The sequence below is a fragment of the Grus americana genome, chromosome 1 (assembly GCF_028858705.1).
Source record: "Grus americana isolate bGruAme1 chromosome 1, bGruAme1.mat, whole genome shotgun sequence".
NCBI lineage: Eukaryota > Metazoa > Chordata > Aves > Gruiformes > Gruidae > Grus > Grus americana.
Window position 1 is genome coordinate 60,280,653 of NC_072852.1, and position 24,084 is coordinate 60,304,736.

General features: G+C 39.7%; 1 protein-coding gene across 2 annotated transcripts in view; it reads left to right on the forward strand.

Moving 5' to 3' along the window:
* Positions 1-24,084, forward strand: part of LARGE1 (LARGE xylosyl- and glucuronyltransferase 1) — a 289,620-nt gene that overhangs the window by 149,462 nt on the left and 116,074 nt on the right. For both annotated transcript variants that reach the window (XR_008574184.1, XM_054804363.1), the window contains exon 6: positions 7,510-7,633. Coding sequence is in view for 1 of the 2 variants with exons in the window: in XM_054804363.1 (XP_054660338.1) it covers positions 7,510-7,633 (124 nt within the window). In the remaining variant the exon portion in view is untranslated. The remainder of the gene's footprint in view (positions 1-7,509; positions 7,634-24,084) is intronic.

Consider the following 24,084-nt stretch of genomic DNA (forward strand, 5'->3'; position numbering starts at 1 on the left):
CTTGGGTAGCTGTAGCGTTACACCTCAATCCTGCCCTGCAACATCCTGAATACAATCTGCTGGTTAAACAACTGGCCCCTCAAAGCAACCACACTTAATACCCTCGCCTGTTCCTGCTGTACTTCACTTGGTTTTTGTTGTAAGAGCACTGATTTCAGTGAATCTGGAATTCATGGAGATGTCACGTGCTTTTATTAGCATTTCCATCTAGGTTAGTAATTAAAACATGTTTTAGCTGTGCATTTTGATACAAAAAGAGGTACCTAAATTCCCTACTTGTGTAGGGAATCCCTACTTCTCTAACAGAAAAGTTCTGAGGAAAGGAGGCCATGTCAATCTAATCATCCTCCCTCCATGCATTAACATATTTGTTATACCCCCAACTTTGAGCTAGAGTGCTAGATAGAGAGACATGAAACAGCAGGGGAGCTGGGTCATTAAGAATAAAAACTACAGGAGTTTCTATAGATGGAGTGTGCTGTCTCTTCTCTCTTGCATGAATGTACAGCAAATCCTGCATATGGAACATTTCAGCTCTCCACAGGTCTAAAAAAGCAAGTTTCTGATTCTAGTCATACCATATCTGTCATGAGACTTAGGCAAGTTCCTTGTTCAAACCATTTGAGAAACTGTATCTGTCTTCAGGTTCCAGAGAATGAGAAGAGGAGGGGAAAGGGGCGGTGTGGTGGATTCTTTATCAGAATATCATAGTTCAGAAGTGTGTTTCATTCCCAATGGAAAAGGAGCTTGATTCCAGTTTTGTCTTTAGAAAACATATGCTCAAGCCACAAAATCCCAGCAGTTTTTAACACCCAGTTTGACATGACTGACAGTCTGTTCTCAGGAGGAGACTCAGCAGAGCTGGGGTAGTGCAGGGTTTGCAGAGTCTGATAAATATGCATTGGCAGAGCTGCACAGAGGGAGGCTTCTAGAATGAATGCTTAGTCCTAGTCTGCAACTTTCCTGCTTTCTTCTCTTGGGCATCTAGTTCCTAATTATGACAGATTTTATAAATCTGTTGCAGGGGTAAAAAAAAATTCTCTCTGAGCCAAGCTCATATCACTGTGTCCTAAGCGCAACTTAACTTTTGGTTTTCTGAAGCAAAACACTAAAAATTAAAGATGTTGGGTCAAACAGGCAAAATGAAATGCAAGTGCTTTTGGAAACGGTGCATATAGTAGTATGCAAAAGCATCTGCATTTCTTTTTCAAAACTGAAGTGGTGTCCTGTGGCTAATAACTCTCCTTGAAACTTTTGCAACTACTAGTCCAAGTTACATTGGTCATTTTCAATGTTTCACTCCATTTCTGAAAATTGTAAAGCTTAGATTGCCACAGAAACAGCCCACGAGTTATAGTTTCATATGGCAAAGATCATTACTGTCTCTGCTTAGGTAAGTCTTAACTTGAGTAAGAGCTAAAATGATTTTTAATGTACTCTTTTCCAAAGACTTGCTAAATACCATGTTTCATTTGGGAATAAAGAAAGGCCCAAATTACACAATTATAACATGTCGCTGGCAGTTAGGTCAACCTGAGAATCTGTGAAAAATTAACTTCTCTTTTGTGCCAGCTAATACTGGCTCTTTTTTTTGGCTTTTTTTTTTTTTTTTTGGCTTTTTTTCCCTATGTTAGTCTTTCTCCTTTGGAGAAGTCATCATGATTACTTCTTTAGCTGTACGCTCCATCCATCTATCCTACAGCAATAGTGGCATAGTAATGGTGGTGGGGTTTTGTAGCGTAAACAAAACCAGTGAACTAGACAAATGCTTTCTAATACAAAGTAGCCTTTGTGCTTTAAGAAGGCTGCTTCTAACCTTAAAGTTAAGCATATGTCTAAGTAAGACTGTGTTATAGATTGCTGTATGAATAATAAACTTTTTTTTTCTTAGAACAAGTGGAATAAGGCAAAGCAAATGAAAGTCTAAATTAAATAAAAAGGATGACATGTAATTTCCAAGTAAGAGTCACAAGTCAACACTGGCTGGTAATTAAAGCTTATGTAATCTAATGGCTGTATTCCATGGAGACCACTTTGCCTTAATGGAGTTAATTTGAGAATTTAAAACCTCTGTCATTGTTTCCAACTTTTCTAACATGTCAGTCTATTCTGTGGGAGATTCTTCTGGCAAAAACTATAAAGCATGAACTGGTTTCTCTGATCCATATAAGTGCATCAGTAACACACACTTCTATTTGTATTTTCTAGCAGTCCTAACAATGGAGGCGTAATGGAGAAAGCAATGTTTAAAAAAAAAATCCACCCATGAAATCTCTTATTATTTCCCAAAGTGCTTCTATAAGTTAACACAAAACAAGAAGATCCCTGAATGAGGCAGCTAGTGCATCTTTAAGATCTCTCCAATAGTTTGGGGAGCATTTTAGTCAATACTGAATGTGAAAGGTTCTGAAAAATCTGTAATGATTTTCACATTAACATTCTCCCTGTATGAGAGAGGGATTGTCATATGGGCATTAGGAAAAAAAAAAAATTTCCCAAGCTGCCTGTTATAATTTCTGTTTGAAGTTCTCGTAACCATTTGTTACAGATATAAAAGGTATTACCTTGTTGTGCTTCCCTTAATAAAGTATAGGTTTTGGAAATAAACCCCCTGGGCTACTGACCTTTTTATATTCTTAGAAAATAAAATTCCTCTGTTGCAGAGAGAGAACTGTGCAACCAAGCAGCTGCTTTTTGAATTGCTAACAATTGAGCTATGGAATAATACAGAAGGGAAGAGTGAGTCTTGGTTCACTACTCCCTTTTTCAATTGTAGATTTTTGTATTTAACTCTGTGGCAGTGGCTATTCGAAAAGAATGGGCCACAAATGCTTGAGCAAGCAGATCAACACTCTGATGAAGAATAAGGAGTTTTGAAATGTGAAAATAAGGCATCATGATAAAAACCAAATAATATAGGAACGAGTACCTCGGAATAGGCTCCTAAATTCATAGCCTGACTTTTAAAATTACTGACTTCTTTTCATTTTACTAACTTTATAGGATCTCAGCAATTCTGAAAATGAGAGCATTCATTTAAGCTCCTATATTTGGGCCTAAGAGTCTATATTTAAGCAGCCATGCTTGAAAATCTTCTCCAGAATCTCTTTCCATTCACTTTTGAGGAAAGCAATTTAGGAAAATAAATGTGTGCTCTTTACGTATGGTTTACTTTGTCAGATAGTGTTCTGATCTTAAGATAAGTGGAAATAATTTAGTATAGAAAGATTTGCGGTTTTCTAAATAAAGTGGTTAAAACCTTGAGTTTCCACTTGATGGGAAATACCCATGTTTTGAAATGTCATTCTTCCACATTAAGACATTAGCACGTCAGCATTTTCCATGAACCTGCGAAAAGTTGTAGTTGGTAAAAATTCAGATGTTCGAAATCTATGAGGTAAACGAGATTAAGTATTTCTGGACCTTGGGTGAAATTCTCTGGCAATTTCAATACCTGCTTCTATAGTGAGGAATCTGGAAGACCTGGGGGTCGGAGTTCAAGGGCTGTCTGTTCTGAAACCCAGGTCACTAGCAACATTTACTTCCAAACATATGAATTCACATTAATACCAGGAATTTTCCAAAATGTATTAATTTTGTAAGAGAAGTTCATAAAAATTATCATATATTGACCTATATTATTCCAGAGTTGCATATACTTTCTAGTGCTTTCTAGCAGTACAAGATATAACCAGCCTTTACAGTGTGTGGTTTTTTCGCTCTCTTGACGTGCCCAGTGGAAAATGAGTTATATGGCATAACATATACGTTAAAAATAAACACAACACACAGCTGTGCTTTGAGTTGTTTAGAGAAGTTGAAGTCAAAGGAAGTCCACTTTGCATTTAGAGTGAGAGGAGGTTTGTGCTGGTCGTCACTTTCTCTGAGACTTGATTCCAGGTTCCCTTCAACCCAAGAAAGATACTTTGCACTGAAGTCCTGAGGCTCAGGGAATTGGAAAGAACCTGTTGGGTTATCTCATTACCTGCCCTGCTATTGTAAGAAACCACAGCTTTGAAATCCTTTTCATAACTTGATCTACCTTCACAACGGAAAGAAGTCGGGTTTTTCTTTAACCAGAGCATTATTTTTCCAGTTTCATGCCACTCAACTTCCACTAGCAAACTTTGGTGTCTTCCGCTGCTAGTTAAACTTCTTCAAAGGCTGTGCCGTCCTTCCTTGTTACCCAAGTGAGGGACTCTCAAGCCTCCTTCTGGAAGACTTGGGTATCTCCCCTTGCCTTCCCCAAACTTTGTAAACTGTAGCTGCTGAATGCAAGTGAAGGATATTCTCTACGTGGCTATCCCTTAACTTATCGTAGGAGCACTACAGTTTGATTTCAGTTTTATAAACCTCGTATCCCAAAATGTCTCTGTCCTGGAAGAAGACCAGTCTAAAGAATGAAATAGCTTTCACTGACACCAAATAGTACAGCATAACATCTGAGTCTAATGAAATGTAGCTTTCACTGTAATCATTCACAATATCCTGATTGTGACCCCTAATTCTTACAGCCAGTGATTCAATCATATTGGCAAATAATGATAACATCCCTTTCTCATATCTCTTCAGAAAGATTTCTCATCTTACAGAAGCTCTTCTGTATCTTTTACAATGGATGTTGGTTGATATTTAAGCTTCTGAACTTGTTTCATAAACACTTTGAAGCAATCCGTGTCTTTTAGGCTTTGCATATTGCAGACACCAGAAGAGGTAAAAGATGTCATCTGTGTGTATGCTAGTACTGCTACCTTCGGAAGGTCTTCCAGGTTTGAGTCTGTGCTCTGTTGGCTTCTAGCACCATGCTAAACCTCACATTTCACATAATTAAAATCTCGTCTGGAGTAAAATTTTCTGTGGCTGATGCACATTTAGTTGTAGATCTCAGCGGGTCACTATTCTGTTTTGGGGATATATTTTTGTAAGTGATAATCTTCTGCTTTGCCTCTGACACATACTTTCCTTCCAGCTGAATCTTTACCATGAGGCTAACAACTTGAAAGAGATTTCTGTGTAGGAGTATGACTACTCCTTTTTTCTTTTTCCCAGTAGGAGCTGAACTAAAGAAAATGTCACCCACTTGTTCCCATTTAAGTTTCATACACTCTGGGTCATTTGGATGAGTATAAACTGCTACTGAACATCTGAGTGTCTTTGTATCAGATTTTTTCTTTTCAACTAGTGTGTTTCATCTTCAAATATTTTATATCAATTCCATTTAACTAAATGATGGTTTGAAAGAAGATGTAGCTTTCCTGGTTTTAACTGATTTTTTACTCTTCTTACTCTACTTTGCAATACATAGATAAATGACCATGAAAAAAAGGAAAAAAAAAATTACTGAAGAACACCAGCTGGGAAATAGTCCTACGAGATACCAGACTCAGCCCCTGCTAAGCAGAGGGAACTATGTGGAATGTGTATGTTGACATTCAACACCTATTTGTCTTGAGATACTGCTTTGCCTGTCCCCAAAGCCACTGGTGGTGTACTTTGTTTCTCTTGGCCTTTTCTCTGCTAATGAAATGTATTTCCTGATCACTGCTATTTCCCGATTTTTTCTTGGCAAAGTGCCTAGTTACTGCGGAATCTGCATGAGCCAGGATGTCCTCTTCTTCTCTCCTGCTGGGCTGGTGAAGCAGATATAATTGCTGTGAACCCTTTAGCTTGGTAATGGGACACTCAGCAGCTGGCAGCCTACGCCTTTCCCTCTCCCCTCCTCACTGCAGGGCAAGCTGGAGATTGAAAGACCTTTGTCTTTTTGGAAAGCATGTTGTGACTTAGTGTTTTGGACATTGTTAAATGCAGATCAGCTGTGGGTTTATTCCACCATCACGATTATTTCATCTATAAGGCTTCTAACCAGCCCTGTTCTGCTTTTCCTGTAAGGACCTAATTTGATTCACAGTGCCCTTGAAGCTAATACAACAGCTTCACTGACATCCCTGGGTATTGGATTGGATCTTAGGTGCAGTACTTCCAACACTGCAAAATCCAGCCATACATTGCTTCTCACAACAATCTTCCGTTTCTGCTGAGAGGTGTGTTATGATGCTATGAACCATTATATGTATTTTTACGTTTTCTTGTGGACTTTTTCAGTGAGAAACAGTGTTACTCAGCAAGAGCAGCAGCATTAAAGAGAAAGGCACATATTGTTCATTATTGTAGGAAATGGAGAAAGAAATAACCTTCATCTTTTGGGTTGAGCCCAAAAGTGTAATGGAAGTACTTTGGCCTGAACTAACATAGATTTCCTCACTTCTTGTTCACACAGCAGAATGTAGTAGCATCAGTCATCTTCCACTTTAACCAGCACCTGAAACTAAATGCTTCTCTTTTTAGATGAAAAATATCAGTTAACAAGTGCACCCATTTACCTTTATAAATTTCACAGAAATGAGACTCCACTATTCTACCCTAGGGATCAAAGAAAGGTTGAGCCAATGCTAAAGTCTAAATGAACCATCTGTCTTCTTACTGGCTTTTGCAAACTCTGTCTTTCTCTGCTGACAGGGAAAGTTGCTGAGCTAGGGATAAACATGGAAGACTACAAATCGTGACTAACTTCCACTGCCATGTTTTCATACTTCTGCCACAGAAGTTGAGTAAAGATCAGACTTTGTTGCTTACTGTCCCTCAAAGAGAGAAACAAGGTTAAAGGATTTGAACATGGTATTTGTAACGTCCAAGTTCACATTACTGTAGAAAAATCCATACACTTTGTCAAACCTTGCCACTCTTGCTGCTGCTGGCTTCACTCATATTGTTTTGAAGCTTTTCAGTTAGCCCAAGTCCTACCTATAACTACAGAGATGAACCCAAATCTGGTGTTTTGAAGTAAAATATTTTATTTGTTCCTGCTTTTCTTCAACCTTCCATCCCTCTTAGGAACAAGGATGTAGGGTGATTTACAATCTCCATTCTATTCACTATGGCAGTAGCTAGAAGGCACTCACCTGAAACATCTAATTTTGGGTTCCCATAGGGCAGTTGATACCCCAAGTTTACTTTGTAGAAAAGATGCATGTAAACTCAGTGGTCATGGAAGTTCACCACATTCAGATGATTATTTTTAACCTTCCCTTCCACCTCCACTCCTCCACAGACAACTGTTCTTACCACAAAGATAAATTACCAGGTTGACTTAGAAACTGAAAACAATCACTTTCACAGCTCAAGTTGCCAAAGGGGGATTAACTTGGCCTTCTTTTAAGGAGCTGGTAGAAGGGACCAGATCTTTAGCTGTTATCAGGAGATCCACTGAAGTCAAAGGAACTATGTTTATTTACAACCACCCAGAAACTAATACAGTATTTCTATTATTGGCATGTTTATTCAAATTGTAAGTGCCTCAGCATTTTGGCCACAGAGCAGGACTCCACTGAACATACTGTATGCTTTACCTTGAGACCTTAGACATAAAGTTTTGTAAATGCTGATGTTGTCCTTTTACAATAGGAATTAGAAACCTCTGAACTAATGCATTTCTCTCCCTTCTCATATCAGGCGAAACCCACTCCACTTCCACCTCATTGCAGATGCAATTGCCAAACAGATCCTGGCGACTCTGTTCCAGACGTGGATGGTCCCTGCTGTGCGCATAGACTTCTATGATGCAGATGAGCTCAAGGTAAAGAACAACAAACACAGATGTTACTCATACACTTCTGGTTTCATGTCCTCCCTTTTTTATTCATCTCTCTAGATTGGTGACTTTATTGGAGAACTGCTGACTAAAATATTTTCCCTGGCTAAAACTAATTCGAACCCACATGGTTGTAACCCCAGTTACACTTAACCAGAAGATACTAAGTGGTTAAAATCAATGCAGTTTCTCCACTAATGGAGTATGTTGTTTAGCAACTTAGAATTTTACCTGCTATCAAGAGGATTCTGGTTGCCGAGCTTGAATGACATCTGATCACGTTATGTTTTGCTAAGGATACTTCTTTCTAGTAGCAATGGTGGAATCTTAAGTATCTTGTTCAATATCCCAAGTCTGTTACTGGAAACACTCAACTTCCTTGCATTCCTTAAGCAGTGGTGTGTAACACTGTAAGTACACACACTCTGATGAGGTATCAATATTACATTTTAAAATAGCTACCTTTTTTATTTGGATGCCCTTTCAGATGGAATGAATATAAAGGCAGGCGAATTCAGTTCCAAGGGGAGAAAAAAAAATCACGTACTCAAAGCATAAAGCAATTGTCTTTTAATAGTTAGAAAGTTCAATCTAGATTCACAGTGGCATAGTATTGAGTTTGAGCTGCATGTCTTTTAGCTATGGAGGTAGAATGAGGTATTCAGATCTTAGCATTTGCATTTGGAGTCGGTGGCAATAATTTGTATGACTTATCAGACTGTTCTGAGCAGCACCCTGAAAGAAGGAAAAAGCCAAATTTAGAAAATTGCTGTGCTAATTAAGGGGTAAATTCAAAGCACACCATGTTGTAGAATCTTGAGTAAAAAAAAAAGTTTAGAAAGAGATGGAAAAGGGAAAAAATGATCCTTCAGAAAACTATTTTGTTTCAGGCTCTTTTTATTGTTTTATTGGTCCTTCTACATGAAGCCATAAGCTGATATTAACCTAATTAGCTAGAGATCTCCCTTCTGTTCTTTATAGCTTCATAGCAAGGAGGAGGTTTATTCTTGTAAATCTTGTATGTGTCTATATTACATGTGCTTTTCTGCAAATTGTAGGGTTTTACAGTGCTTAATTAGCCTCTCAGCTGGGCAAGACAGACCTCTTAGTGTTTTCTCTTGGTCATTTGGGTATGGTCCAATCTAGTTAAGTAAATAATAACCAAGAGAGCTTACTTCAGTGATCCCCAACGTGCTGATTTATAGGCAAAACACTGTGCAGATAAAAGGCTACAGAGCAAAGTCTTGTTTTGTCTCTCCCTCTTCATTCGACTTTATTTTTTATATGGATGGTGACCTAAAGCAACACTGGCCTGTCTTGCATGTAATCCATAGGCTTTAGGTTGGGGACCACTTTCTTACTGGATGCAGGTATTGATGCTTAAATACATCTTTCCAGGTCTGCCGCTCTTGCTCAGAGCTCATCATACGGCATACTGAGCAATTTCCCTGATTTCAGTAGCCAAAAAACACAGAATAAAGTAATACTCAGCAGAGGTGAATGTGACAGACACTGCCAAAGGACTGCAAAGAGCTGTAAATATAAATGGAGTTTTCAAAAGCCAGGTATGATGTTGGCTCATCTCCAGATCATTCTGCAAGTTTTAGCAAAGACAGAGGAGCTGTTTACAGACAGCTGTAGGAGCTCATCTCATTTGTTTCCTACATAGCCTCTAGAGAGGATTTAATGATTGTTTTGGGTTCATGTATTTCACCTGTACTCTTGGGAGCTATATTATGCTGTCCAGTGTAAGGAAATCGTAGAGCTGATGCTGGAATGTATACTAGAAAGTCTACCTTTCTGTAAAGCCGTATCTAGCATTACAGTGTATACTGTTTCAGTTTTAATGACCTTCCATAGTTCTTCTTTAAACCTGTAATCAGTAACAATTGCTGACATTTAAAAGGGTTTAGACTGAACAATAGCATGAGAATTTTCCGCTTAGCTTTCATTCACCAATGTTTCATTGTTTTGGAATGCATTTTAGCTGCTACAGAGAACATTTCATTTCATGTTTTTTTTTTTTCCTGTTGAATAAGTATGAGCTTCAAGCCTCTTCTAATGCAGCAGGAGCTGGCATGTTAGCTTAAGCCCTTAAGTCCTTGGGAAAAGTCCTGCTCCTGCTCCTACTCCTGCTCCGGCTCCTGCTCCTGTTTCTGTTTCTGTTCCTGCTCTAACAGTGGAAGGAAAAATCCTCCATAGATAGTATATAGATCCTCCATAAATAGTACGGCTGCATTTTTGTTTTCAAGTAGCTATTTAAAATTCAGACAACACTTTCCACTAGAGTGTTAATTTTTCAAAAGGCAGAATTTGGAGACTAAAATATTGGGCAACGTTTCTTACCATGTCCTGCAGTTCTTAAACATGCTGTTTAGCTTAGAGTTAGAGCAACCAGTGTCCTAAAGGAAGGTGTAGAAAATAAGGCTCCAAAGTAGGTGGTGTTTTCTCTCAGGTTTTAGAGCAGAACTGAGCACTTCAATGCAAGAAATGGAAGACAAGGTGCCACTGATTATCTCTATTCAATGGCCAACAAACCAACATATCTACTTTGTCTGCTGCTGTAAATTAAGCATGTCAGATGTTCATTTTAAAATTTAGAGACTTGTTTTTGCTTTTGGAAGGTGACACAGCTGTTCACGTTCATCCTGCACCACAGAGAGCCTATGTTCATTCTCTCTAGAGGTGCATGCTGCCAAACGAACACCAGCCTGGTTGGAAGAGGGATGGAGCACAGGAAAGGATGGCCAGGGAGAGGTCTGTCTTTGCTTGAGGCACATGGTAGGGGACGGCAGAAGAGGAGGAGATTTAGCTCTGGAGCTGAGCCAAGATAACAGCATTTCCAGGAAAAGGGTCAGACACAGTTGAGAGGGGACCTTGGTGGATGTATTTTTTTTAAACAGCTAGTTTGATGATTGTTATGGCCAGTTCTGCTAAGATGCTTGTAACCTCCCCCAACATAAGTTGGTCTGTCTCCTCATTGCCTTGCCACACAGTGCTTAAAAGCTGTCCGTCAACTTAGAAGCTGTTCAGATTGTGAACTGTACTGCCAATGCAACTCTCTCCCGTTAACAAAACTTGCTACATGCGGTTAGTAATCAGCAATAAGCATCCTTGAAGTGTGGGCAGCTGATAATGGTGCCAGTAATTGAGCCATTCCGTAGCTGCAGACTTCATTCTAGTTCTACTCAGTATGGCCCACACATAACTCTTCCAAATTTATGTGATCACATATGACTGTGACTACAAATTGGAAAGTTACTTGGCAATGTAGATTCACTTCATATGATCACATTAGCCATGCTATTCAGCTTTTGTCCTAATGCAGTAGATGTACCTATTACAGCAATGCATCCCAAAAAATAACTGGAAACTGAAAATTGTCTTCTTTGAACATTAAATAAAAGAAAAAATGTACCTGTGGAACATTGATCTAAAAGACCCATTACAGCTGTGACTTGCAAATACCAGGCTGCAGGATATTGTGGTTTTTTCAGTCCAGTCTTACATGAAGAAACTCCAGAGCTAACTATTGAAGATGCGCAACACGAGCATTAGGCTTCTACATTTCATTTTTCAACGTGGAAACTCATGTCAGTTGACTCACAAGGAAGTATAGGCATTAAACACATGTGATCTGCGTTGCCCCAGCGCAGAAGGAGCAGCTGATAAAGCAGTACTGTATGTGTGATGTGTGGAATACAGATGAGGCGAGTTTGTTTTCCCAGATGTTGCCTGACAGACTGCTGACAACATCAGGTGAACTGAGGGAAGCAGAAGGTAAGATGAGCAGTTGACTGCTCTGCTGTGTGTGAGTCTTGATGGCCCAGGTAAACGTAGTCTCTTCATCAGTGGTAAAGCAGAAAAGCCATGTCCTTTAAACAGTTCAGCCCACAAACGTGCTGCAATTGATCTGTGAACTTGAAGGTAGGGATGATGAACAGGTTTTTGAAATAGATGAGCATTTGACCTGAAAATGAAATGCAAAAAGCTCCATACTTTGCTGCATATATGGACAATATCCCAGCTTTTACTGTTCCCAGAAACAATAGACCACAAATCTCACTACCAGTGCTGCCTTAGGTGATTTCATATCAGAAATGTTGATATGCACACTCAGTCAAAATCAGTGGTGTGATCCAGAGAACAAAACCAAGCTGGAATAATGCATGGCATAAATATCATCTAACTTTAGGCATTTACTTAAGCATGAGATGAGTCACTCCTTAGCCGCTTCCATCTGAACTGTGAAGGCAGTTCACTAGGTCAGACGTTGACATCATTTGGTCAGATAGGTGGGCAAGGGCTATGAGACTTAAGCAGAAAAATAAAGTTTGATTCTTTAATTATTGCAATATAGGTGGGTCTCAGGGCTGTGCTTGTGTGTACTCCCAATGCCCTTAAGTTACTAATTCCTAGAGTGGTCCAGGAACTCCCGGGCTAGTCGTCTGCATAGATGAGGTAAAGGGCTGGTTTGAGACAGCAGACCAAGTTGAAACTGGGTGATTGACTGCACTGCTGGCCATCTGCACAAGAAGTATTTGACAGGTTGTTACAGGAGCTATCCCAGTGGGAATTTCAGACAGTTCTTGAGATTTCCCAGGCAGTCCCTGCTGTGCCAAGACCAATTTATACACTTAAATGTGATGATTAACATCCTGGGTGGAGAATCTGGTTGTCCCAGAGATTCCCAGACAGTTTCTGCTGCAAAATTAATCAATTGTACAACGGTAAGACAGTCAATAGAAACAGTTCCTACATGTGTAGAAATGGTTATGTAGGGCAGTCTTTTGCACATACTTAAGATAGCTAGGAAATGTTTTGTATGTAGGTTAAGGTAATCTATAGTGATGGATTATGCAGTAGTCATGTAGGACCACAGGCTAGCTGGATGATAAAAAGCGGACAGTACTGTGTTTTAGGGAGTGTCACCCAATCCAGCTGAGATGCCCCTGCAAGATGGGGCAAGTCTCCTTACTATGGAGACTCCCTTCACCATTCAGACAGCAACGAAGTGTCCTTTCTGGCAAATTGTATTGTCCATGCAAGAGTTACCCCAAGCCAATATCCCAATAATGTTAGCTTTTTTAACATATGCTCTAAGTGTCTGTGCAACAAATGACACCAAAAGCAAATCAAATGCCTTGAAATGTTTTGCTGCCAGTGGAAGCTTTTCCAATAAATGATAGTATTGGTGGGGCTGTATGTATCATACATTCCCATATACCAATTTTGGAACCACGTTCAAGCGAATTCTTCCAACAGAACTGCAGATACCACCTGCTGAACGTGGGAGGGAGCTGATTGACAACTGGGAAGATGTGTAAAGATATTTGACAAACAGTTTATTAGCTTAGTGTTAGTCACATCAACTGCATAGGGTAACAACAATAGCAGTGTTGATAAAGCCTTGAACGGCAAAACTGCCCAGCATTCTCCTGCGTTCTACCAGCTTCCTGGTCAAGCAGTTCCACCAGATGTTGCAGAAGCAGCCATCCATAACAGTTTATTTTCATAGAACTAGTGACTGGCTACTAACTATCATGAATTATAATGGTTAGACTATATTTGCATTGCTGTGCATACAGATTACATATTGTTCAAGGAGAGTGCATGGTTGTTTATTTAAGTAGTTCACTGTATGCCTCAGAGGCAGACACACAGTTATTAGGCAGACGTACATTACTTTCCTTCCTTCCTTTTCCACTTCATATGCAAGATCTAATTGCTATTAATGCAATACAGGATGTGAAACACAGCATCTGTTTATGTTTACATTCATTTACACAGTGGTAGGTATTCAGTTAAAGTGTTTCTACAGCACTGTGGTTTTGGTCAAATACTGTCACATGTTATGGTGGGCTTGCAATGCTCCTGCATTTCACCAGCCTTTTGTCTCTGTAAACTGGCCTACTGTACATGTCAGTGAAATACTAAGCATAGACTTCTGTTTCTTCCTGCCCTTTCCCTTTCTTTTCTAGAGTGATTTTTTTTTTTAAATAAAAAAGACAACATGCAAATTTAAGATTTTGAAAACCAAAGCCTATACCTAAAACATTGTACAAGTTTTCACAACTTGTATTACTTAGTTTTAGACTTGAATTTCCACATTATAATTGAGATTTTGTGCATTTGCTAGTGAACATATTGAATACTAGAGACCTGAAGTCTCAGGTGATAAAATACGCTTGTGGTTGTGACACAATGCTACCATGCTAAGAACAGGGTCTTTTATCCCTGGTTTTCAGTACAGATGACTGGACATTAACAGACCAGGTTTTGTAAGCCAAGATATTTTCCTTCAGACTGCTTGCAAGAAAATAACTATCCACCAAGAAACAGATAGCAATTCAAACTCCCCAGCACAGTGGAACCTTTGTGAAGTGGTCAGAATCTATCCGTACAGACTGAGTAGCCTAAGTTGTACTTCCTCTGCCCTGCCAGTCCCTCTTCTGCACAAAAAATGTCATGCAACATTACAAATTATTATGTGTTTTCTATTGTTATTCAGGCCTAGAATATGAAAAAGTAATTTTATGTAAAATCACCCTGGGTCCTAAATTTCTGCCTATTCAAAACATGCAGTGATGAAAGAAGTGCTGTGGAAATCAGTGAGGCTGATCAGAAATTGGCCATGAGAATGGGAGTCATGGTGCCATTACTGACTTCCCACAGTTGTCATCTGCTTAGTGACATCTAGCTTTCATGAGCAGCCTCACCTCTGATTTTGTCTGTGGAACAAGGCAAGATACCAAAGGTAGAATAGCTTTTCGCAGATTTTTGTGTAATTTCTCCTTGGGTTTGCAAATATCGTCAGTTAAATTAAGATTTGGAACTGTAAGAATTTGGTATACTGGGATGAAGCCCAGTATGATATAAGAAGGTGCAGTATTTCCTGGGCCTCTTTCAAGGGTCCCAGTCTGCCTAGTATGTTATATTGTGCAGTGCTTCTACTGCACAACTGGCTATTCCAAAAGAAAGCCTCATGTATGGCTTTGTAAACCCCTTATACTTCCCTACCATTGCTGGTGTTTGGGAAATGTTGGAGTGAGTTCTTTGTTAATTTTATAACTTCTTTCTAATTGTTGTGGGATTCTCTGTAGCTCCACCTATTTCTTGATTCTAGGGAAAAGCAGTACAGTCAGTATGTACTACCTCCACCAGGAAGCCAGGGTAGCTGTTCTTTGTAACATATGTGAAGTGAGGAATAAGGACCCGACTCTCTTCCACTGCCATCACCCACATTTGTATCATAGTAGCTGGCTGTGACATTTCAATAGCAAGGATTCCTGTTTGGCATTTGGCTTCTTAAACGTCACTCTTATTGCAGCAACATGTGCTGCACCTCCAGGGAAGGCTGTTTTAGCAGAGAATGAGAAAAAGATTAATAACTGCACATGAGATTTTCCAAAAATTATCCCATTTCACAAAAATTATCCAGTGTGCCCTGCAAAAAAAGAAGTTAAAAACACACAGCACCTCAATCTGACTGCTGCAACTATTGTTTCTGCTGTGTATCCCCATTACAGCAATTGCTTTTTCAGAACTTTTTCATCCATCCATGAGAAATGAAAGCATTTTGCTGTCCTAACCTTGGACATATGGAAATTATTTAACACTTTGATCTGCATAAGAGGTATAGGTTGTATATCCCCTCTACTTGCTGGAGAGAGTTAATGGTCATTCTGTGTTCCAGCACAATTTCTTTTCTTGGCACTAACAGATAAAAAGCTGGGAAGACATATAACTATCGTCTTAGATCTTAATGGCTTTTCACTCGCTCATAAGGACACCTCCCTGTCATAGGGCATTCGATTACTGATAGAAGAACAACAGTGACTGTTCAAGGCATTCCTATTCAGGATTGGTATTGATTTGAGCATCTTACAGAAATGTTTAGTGATCCTTGCTTTTAGACTTACAAAGAACTGACGTGTATATATTTCCATGTCTGACTGATAAGCTGAAAAAAGATAGCAGGCTGGAAGGACTCCAAGAATATCCTTGATTCACCACCAGGGAGCTGGAATTGTTAGAATTCATCATTTGTAAAGTACTTGGCGTTGGCTTGTTTCTGAGAAACAGCTGGAATTCAGGGAAGCGTTGCACGATAGTTCCGAGGTGAGCTCCCTCCCACGGAGTGGTCCAGCAGGCAGTATAGGCAGAAAGTATCCTGAAGATCTAGGGCTGAAATGGTCATTCTTGTGGTGAAAAATGATGTTCATCTTCCTTGGGCACACCTCTTTGTATGACACTTTTTCACGGCAGTGGAAATTATAAGCCATGCTGTGTATGTGACATAGCACGAGCGCACAGTGAAGTGAAGTCACTCTTCTCATAGGTCTTCTGAAACCGTCTCAGCCTGGGTAAGGCCATTCAGGCTGACTTGGAGTTTGAGTACCTACTTCAAAGGGGACATATATAATAAGGTTATTAATTAGATGCCACTGATGGTACCTCTTTTTGAGTCAACTTGCTATGAGAACATTTGAATTTCTAAATTGTGAAATTTCATTTCTGTTAGTGGAGATATATGACTGAATCGTGCAAAAGTTTCATTTTTTTAAGGGTAAAACAATGGTGCCTAGGTCTCGCCCTTTCAGCAACAAAGATGAAAACTCAGCAGTGTTTCAATCCTCTGATAATTTTCCCGTATACTGTTCCATTACTTCAGGTTTGACCCCTTTCACAGTTGAACAGATTCCACAGTTTTTAGCTGATACAGTTGAAAGTCTTTATAAAATGGTTCCAGATGTATTGTTTTAATCAGCCATTTAGGATCTGTGTTCACCTGTCTATCTGACTGCATTTTTATCTGATGGTCCTTAGGGTGAAACCACAAGATTACATGGAATTAGGGTGACAGCGGTGGCCTTAGCCCTCACACCAAAAGTTACACTTCTTGAAAGAGATACATGCCTGCTACATGGACACTTCCTTTAAACACCGCTCATGCAAGTTCACTGTTATTGGAAGTATTTGACCAATATTTAACCAGAAGCTACGCCAGATGCAAGACTGGTGTCATGAACATCAACCTTGATACTTCTTGCTTTGGAGGATCCCAGCTTTCCCAATAATGTCTTTATTTTCTTCAGATAGTTTCTCTAGTTAGTGCTGCATTGTTTGAGAGACATCTTATCTCTTTCTAGTAACAAAGAAAAATAATATTTCCCCCCCCCCCCCCCGTTGCATTCAGTGCTTCTTATACTAGGTTATTGTTAGTATTACTTGTTCATAATTGTAATACATTTTATCCTTTATTATCTTTTTTTATCCTGGATGTATTCCTGGAGCTTTTTAGTCTCCAGGAGTTTTGATCTATTATAATACTTACCATTGGAGAAAAGAACACTGCTTCATGTAATTTTTGTTCTCTTGAAGCAATAATTGCGATATAAGAAGTTCCCACTCACCTGGCCTCCAACCCTGCAGGATGGAGGATGATTTGTTTTCTTGCAAATTCTTTGCTTTTGCTGAAGATAAGAGTACTAATAGTTCTTTATGGGATGTGGCATTTATTCCACCAGCTGGATGAGTATTCCACTCACTAATGGCCTCTTTCTTGGTGCAGCATTTTCAGCTGTTGAAGTTTCACCATTCTTGCTCTGAAGACAGAAACAGTAAAAGTTTAGGACTGGAGAGAGGTGATTTTACTGGTGAGATGCTGGATGATAGCCAGTGATTTCCTTCTGAATAGAAGAATGAATCCTTTTTTCTCGCATCTATTTGCTATGTTTTGACTTCATATAAGAATGTCGGAGGTCTAGTGGAAGCTGCATTCTCACATCCTTTCGACAAATCATGAACTTTTGCAACACTGACTCTTGCATTGAAGTACATTCTCTTTTGTATAAGATACAAACAGGATGAGATCTCTCAGTCTTAAAAGGGTGAGAAGTCCTTCCCTCAACATTTTGGGGGTTTGGCTGGGGATTTTTTTGCACACGATAACTAATATTTTAGACCTTCAGTCTCCTGCCAGGCATTACTTGGTTAATGATAGTCACTGTAACTGTTCTGCTACCTTCTTTCATCATCTTTAAAAAAAAGGTCTCTTGCACAAAATCCAGTAGGGAAAAAAAATCCCACTTCAGATAGACTTTTGTCACTGTGCTGAGGCTATTGTCTATCCAACATAACGTGTTTATGCAGGACATGGTGTTGCTTTTTATTCAGGACAGTGTGTCTTGATGACACCTGTTTAATAACCTGATACCATGCAAAATACAGATTGGATGCCTCTGGACTTTGACCCCAAGAGCTGCATGGAAATTTGCCAGAACATATAATGGCTGCAGCTAATGTGCATGTATTTGCATAGTTACTAAAATTAAAAAGCTGACAATGATAATATTTTCATGGATTTGTATCTTCCCTGATGGATTAGTACAAAGAGCTTGTTGATTGAGTTCACTAGCAATTAAAATGTGCAATTGATCTTTCTTATCTCTCCATACAAGTGAAGTGAGAAGGGCAGTCATGAGTTACTTTTGACCACTGGCCAAATTCTAGCCAGATCTACCTGTCAGTCAGCTTTTAGCAGAAAGCTCTGGCTTCCTGCATTTTGTCTAGTCCAGCTTGTGTGTCTCTTTTCACTCATTCACTGACAGGAGGCGGGGGGGGGAAAGGCTTTATTTTATCTTCTAGGGAAGACTTGCACTTTTGCTTCTGCTGGACAGGTAGGACTGGGAGGCTGATGTTTGGTTTATTGTCACTGACCTCTCTCAGGATGCTCTGACTCTTGTAGGTCCTCCACCCTTGACTGCCACTCTGAAAACAGCTGGAGTTGAGGCCAAAGTCCCCAAAGGAACAAAAACCAGCACTGAGACTGGCCAGACCTTTCTATTCTGCAGTCTCATCTTGCACAAATGAATAGACAAAAACAAAGAGGGCATTCAGCATTTTGGAGATAGCAAGAAACAGTAGAGAAAATCACAAATGTCTCACATGAGAGTAAAGAAAAGGACTTGGAGTCAAACAGAAATTGGCTGTTTGAGTTTGGTGGGGCTAAGCGAGGAGGGAGGAATGGAAACCTTGTGGAAGAAAGCCAGCCAAAGACCTAAGGGGAGGGAGATAATCCTCAAAGATCCCAGGAGGTGAATTACCTTTTGGTCATTTCTTTTCTGAAGAAGCTGTACGGCTGAATGTCTTGTTACCTAAATGGCAGAGACAAAAAAACCATCCATTTTACTTTATATAACAGTCTGCAGTTTCATTCATATAAATCATGTTTGTTCCAAACACAGAGCATGGCTTAACTCTTGGCACCCTCAGTTAATTTTGTTATTAAGGAAGTTGTTTTGAAGAAGCATTCTTAAATCAGGTTTTTCCCACTTGTCTGCCCTTTGTGTATATGTGTGTATTGGTGAGAGATTTGGAAAGAAAGGGAAAAAAAAAAGAAAAACAAGCATCAACATCAGTCAGGCTATGTTACAGACTTTGCTACAGAGATGAGAATTAATTTGCAGTTATTCTCCTTTGCTGTATGCTGATGCTGATTTGGGAGGTTTTGTTTGTTCTGCCTTTTTAATATCTAATCTTCCTTTCCAGTTGTGGCTTGCTCCATGGTTTCTGCATTTGCTCTACATTATCCAGGACCCAGAGGTTCAGATAATCATCCATTTCTATCTCAACCTTTTTGCTCACTGCTATTTGTATCCAGACTTGTTGCATGTATGTGTGGAAGATATCATCTGTTCATAAAGCAAGAGATGAGGCAGAATTCTATTAAAGTCACCAGTGCTTCTGTGATGAGTAAGAACAACAGCAGCAAAGGCTAGCAGAAATAGAAAAATAATTTTAGCAAAAAATGTATACATTCCCATCTCCTTACAGTTGTTTCTCAGTGTGAATTATTATTATTTCTTTAAATACTCAGGCACCAGAAATTCTGAATCTGGAAAAGTTACCCAGCTTTGCTGGGTTCCTGGTTTCCTTGACAACCATTCATATAAATAGTAAGGACCTGTTATGGGGGGAATATCAGTATAATCGAAAACTGTGAATCACCCAGGAAAAAATTAAATTCAAGGTTGAAGTTACAAGTTATCCAGCAAACATTAACAGAAAAGTCTGTTTTCATTTAAACAATGGCTCTTCTGTTAATGTTTGCTGGATACCTGACAAGGATGGAGCAAAGGCAGTGATTTTCTTAGGGTGAGATGCAAGGAGATTCCTTTTGGCATTCTTCCTGAGGAAACTATTACAGGTGACAGTCACGTTCTTCCTCCTAGGCTCTTTGGTCACTTGGAATTGGTCTCTTTCTCTTGCTTTTGATTCTTTTTTTATTATTATCTGTAAAAAAGAAATACAGTGTGCTAGAGACAGGCATGAATATAACCCATCTTTAAATGTTAACCTGCTATTCCCCTCCTTTCTCAATGATTCATTTAACCCAATCTCAGCAACAAGATGTTGATCTTGCTCTCCTGGAAGCAAGAGAATGAGAAAGAAGATAAGCCAGAAAGCCCTGCAAAGATTTTAGATACTGTGAGGTATGGTCAATGTGAAAGGGGAAGGATTATCCTGAAACTAACCCTGATCTGTCCTGTCGCTGCTGGAATTGTGACTCAGTGTTCATGAATGTGAGAAGAGGTACGGCAAAAATTCACAGCAGGATGAAATTCTCCCTGTGTGAAATTGGAAAACAGTGATGAGAAAAACTGTATAGCAAGAAAAGTTCCTGTCCTGGGCCAGCAATACGATATTGTTTGTTTTCCCCCTCATTTTACGCTTTATGTTGCAAAAAAACTTAGTAATATGATTATCCTTAAAATGGTGAGAGTATTTTCCTCCAGTTTAGAAGTGATATAAAAGCCCCAGTTCTATTAGCTTTGTCTTAAATAAAGGCCACACGATTTAAAAAAAAAAAAATCTTGCTGCTTCTAGTGTTCGTAGAAGCAGCAAAGCACTAAACAAGTAACAAAAAAGCTGTGAAAACAAGTTATGAACTGTGTCTAGGAATTTATTTATCCAATCTGATGAAATAACAATTTTTATTGTTATCTGATTCACACATCAGAAGTTCCAGGGCTGTTTCCCATGCCCAGGCCATTTGTAAAGGCTGCCTGAAGCCGGCAGCTACCAAAGAGTTTGTCTGGTCTTCCTTCACACAGATCCATCCATCTGTAAGTTCCTGCACCATGTAGGTTGCACTGGTTTTCAGATCAGTGTTAGATACAATTCAGAACAATTCAGCTACAACTTGTGCAGATCTACACCACTCTTTATGATTGTGCTGTGGCCTGAAAGTTTTGGGTAGTTTTGCTTTGTTTGGTCTTTTTTTTTAAGATCCTGAAGTTAGTTTATCACCTGACCGATTTAATCCTCAGGAAGATGGTGCCTGTGTTGAAATTGGTGAGAGCAAGTAGATGCTGAATACTTTTGGAAATCCAGGTTTCCATCAAGTCATTCATTACAAAGTCTAATTCACATTTCTCTTTATTTCCATCAGTATATTCTAGACGTCAGATATTTTTTATAGCAAAACCCGACATGAAAGCTCTAGGGAGGCAGAATTACCTACAGTCTGCCTTTTCAACTTCCTCCAGCCTTTTCTGTTTTCTGACTCCTTATATTTGCTGCTGGCTGTTTCCTCACCACAGTGAATCCGCAGCCACTAAGTCTGGGTGGCGGTGGGATTTGGTTCTATTTCATCCCATTTATTAGCCCACCTCTGAGAGGGGTGCATGCAAGTGGCACCTTCTGGCTCCAGGCTTGCTGTTTCTCAGCCTGGTGCATCAACCCAGCCAGTTTGACCTTCAGGCTCATGCAAGATACTGGCCTTAGTGGTGCTTTTGTGAAGTCAGCTGAGCAGAAAGGGTGTCTTTTATTTGGAGTGGGAATGGGAATATTATGTCATAGCTGAGGATTGTTTTGATTGATTTTTTTTTTCCAAGCATATCTAGGAAGATGCAGTGAATATAGTGAGAAAATCAATACAGTATTGAAGGTTGCGTTTTTCCAGTGTAAAGTGTTTAAGGACATGCTGCCAGGGAAAACACTTCATCAGCCAAACTCCCCTCATCTTACCACACTGAACAGGAAGTACTTTTTGTAGCTCAGGGGGTGGTACAGCACTGTATATTCTGTGGGACAGTGAGGAATTCTGTTAAGAAAATGGAAAAAAATATTATTTAACACACAAGAGGGTCTGATAGGAACTTCATGAAGTTCAACAAAGAGAAGTGCAAAGTCTTGCACCTGGGAGCTACCCCATGCACCAGTACATGCTGAGGGCCACCAGCTGCAAACCAGCTTGGCAGAAAAGGACCTGGGGGTCCCAGTGAACGCCAGGTTGAACATGAGCCAGCAATGCGTCCTTGCGACAAAGAAGGCTAATGGTATCCTTGGCTGCATTCAACAAAGTATTGCCAGGAGGTCGAGGGAAGCGATCTTTCCCCTCTACTCAGCACTGGTGAGGGCACACCTGGAGTGCTGGGTCCAGTTCTGGGCTCCTTGGTGCAAGAAGACATGGACAGAGGCCCCTTCCAACCTCAATCATTCTGTGATTCTGTGATGCTGTATGGACTGCAAACTATTCATCAGGAAAAGTCAGGATAGATTTTCTTCTGGTAGAGAGGTAATCACATCTGGTTAACTGAGGAAAGGCTGCATTTAGAGGGAAATGCAGTCTCAGGTTTATGTACTTGGCTACCTAAAACTCTTGAGTGCTTTGTTTAATGGTGCTATTATATACCCACTCCCAATCCAAGAAGCAGGTGGCAAGCCATGTTGTTAGGTTTTCTGTCAACCTCCAGTACTTCAGGGAAGATGGTAAGTAATGAGAGAAACATGTACAGTCCTACAGAATCTTAGTTTGGCTTTCCTCTGCTTCTATGCTTCCTACTGTTTTTATGCTTCAGTCTGTGTATATATAAACCAGCACTAAGGTGAGACAGCAAATACATTATCTCTTTTCTTGTGCTTCACCTTACTGCTCTGTTTATCATAATTTTAGTAATGTAGCGAAGAGAAGGGTGAGTGCAGCAAAATCATATTTGCAAACAAAGTATCTTAGCCTGTAAGACTGATGGCCTTTAAGAGCATGAGGTTTAAATAGAAATATAATAATAATTGAATTTAATTAATTGGGCTTTTAGCAAATACAGAACTGTATCTCATCCTGGCACGTAACTTCAAAGTGCATTTTTCTCCTCACAGACCAGAGCATTTGCTCTCTTCTTTTCCATGCTCATGACTGGCACCCATCCCTGCACCCTACTTCCCACATGCATCTTTCTAAGAGCTCTTTTATTTGTCTTTATCCCAATGAGGATCAGGTGGCAGCTGCTAATAAATGCAGAGTAAGACTCATGAGAAAAAAGAATCCTAACTTTATGTGTACGGTGGTGGGTTCTGAATTAGCCATAACTACTCAGAGAAGTGGGTTTGCTGTTCTGGTAGTTCTATGAAAACAAATGTGACCCAAATTAAATTGGTAGATAGCCGGGTCCAAACAAACAGGAGTTATAAATAAGCTGTGGCACCCTGCTGCAGGATGTTGTGGTTGCTAAAAACTCACGGGACTTCAAAAATCAACCAAATTCACAGATGAAAAATCAATAAAAAACTGTTAATGAAAAAAATACCAACTCTAGCTCCAAAATTTGGTGCAAATTGCCAGAGGATGGGAGTATATAGGGGGCAGTATCGCTGTAGAATTTCCCTATGTTTATATTCTTCAGTAGGCAACTGCCACCATCCACTATCAGATGCCAGCTGCTGAGCTCAATGGACTTTTGATCTAACATGATACAGGCACCCTTAAGTTGTTTGTCCTTTCCTGTTGGTCACTGTTCCCGCTGTCATTCTGTTCAGGTTTGTAGTCTTTTCCAAATTTGCTCTCTGCTCAGTCTGCAAGACCAAGTCTCCGTCCCTTTCAAAGAGTCTCAAGATACCTGCCCATGTACAGATTTCACTTACAGCTACAGAACAATCAGTATTCACCTGCGAAGGGTGGGCAAATTTCCCCATCACTTGTTAGTGGGGGAAAAATAGCATACTTAGGGGAAAGAAAATCACTATAATTCCCTAAAAAAAGTACAGTATAAGAGTCGAAGTCTGGCTGAATATATTTTTGATGACTTGGTAGAAGAGTTGTGCTCTTTGATCTCAATGTGTGCACAACCAGACTCAAATGTTTTTAAGAATAAAAATTCCTAAATACTTGGGAATGTATTCACTATACAGTTCATTCACAGAGAAGGAGCCACCATTTTCCCTTCTGTCCCTCATAGAAACAGGGAAGCTTGATTTTAAGCTGCATCTCTATATTAGACCTCCTTCCTTAAAAATGGCACTTCGGCTATCTCGAATGAACATTTGTACAGGGGTAGCAACTGTGAGAAAGCTGAGTTAGGCTGTGTACAGTCACTGTGGTTTAGCCAGCTTTTCCCAGAGATGGTCAGAGCATAGTCAGGGAAGACAACTTG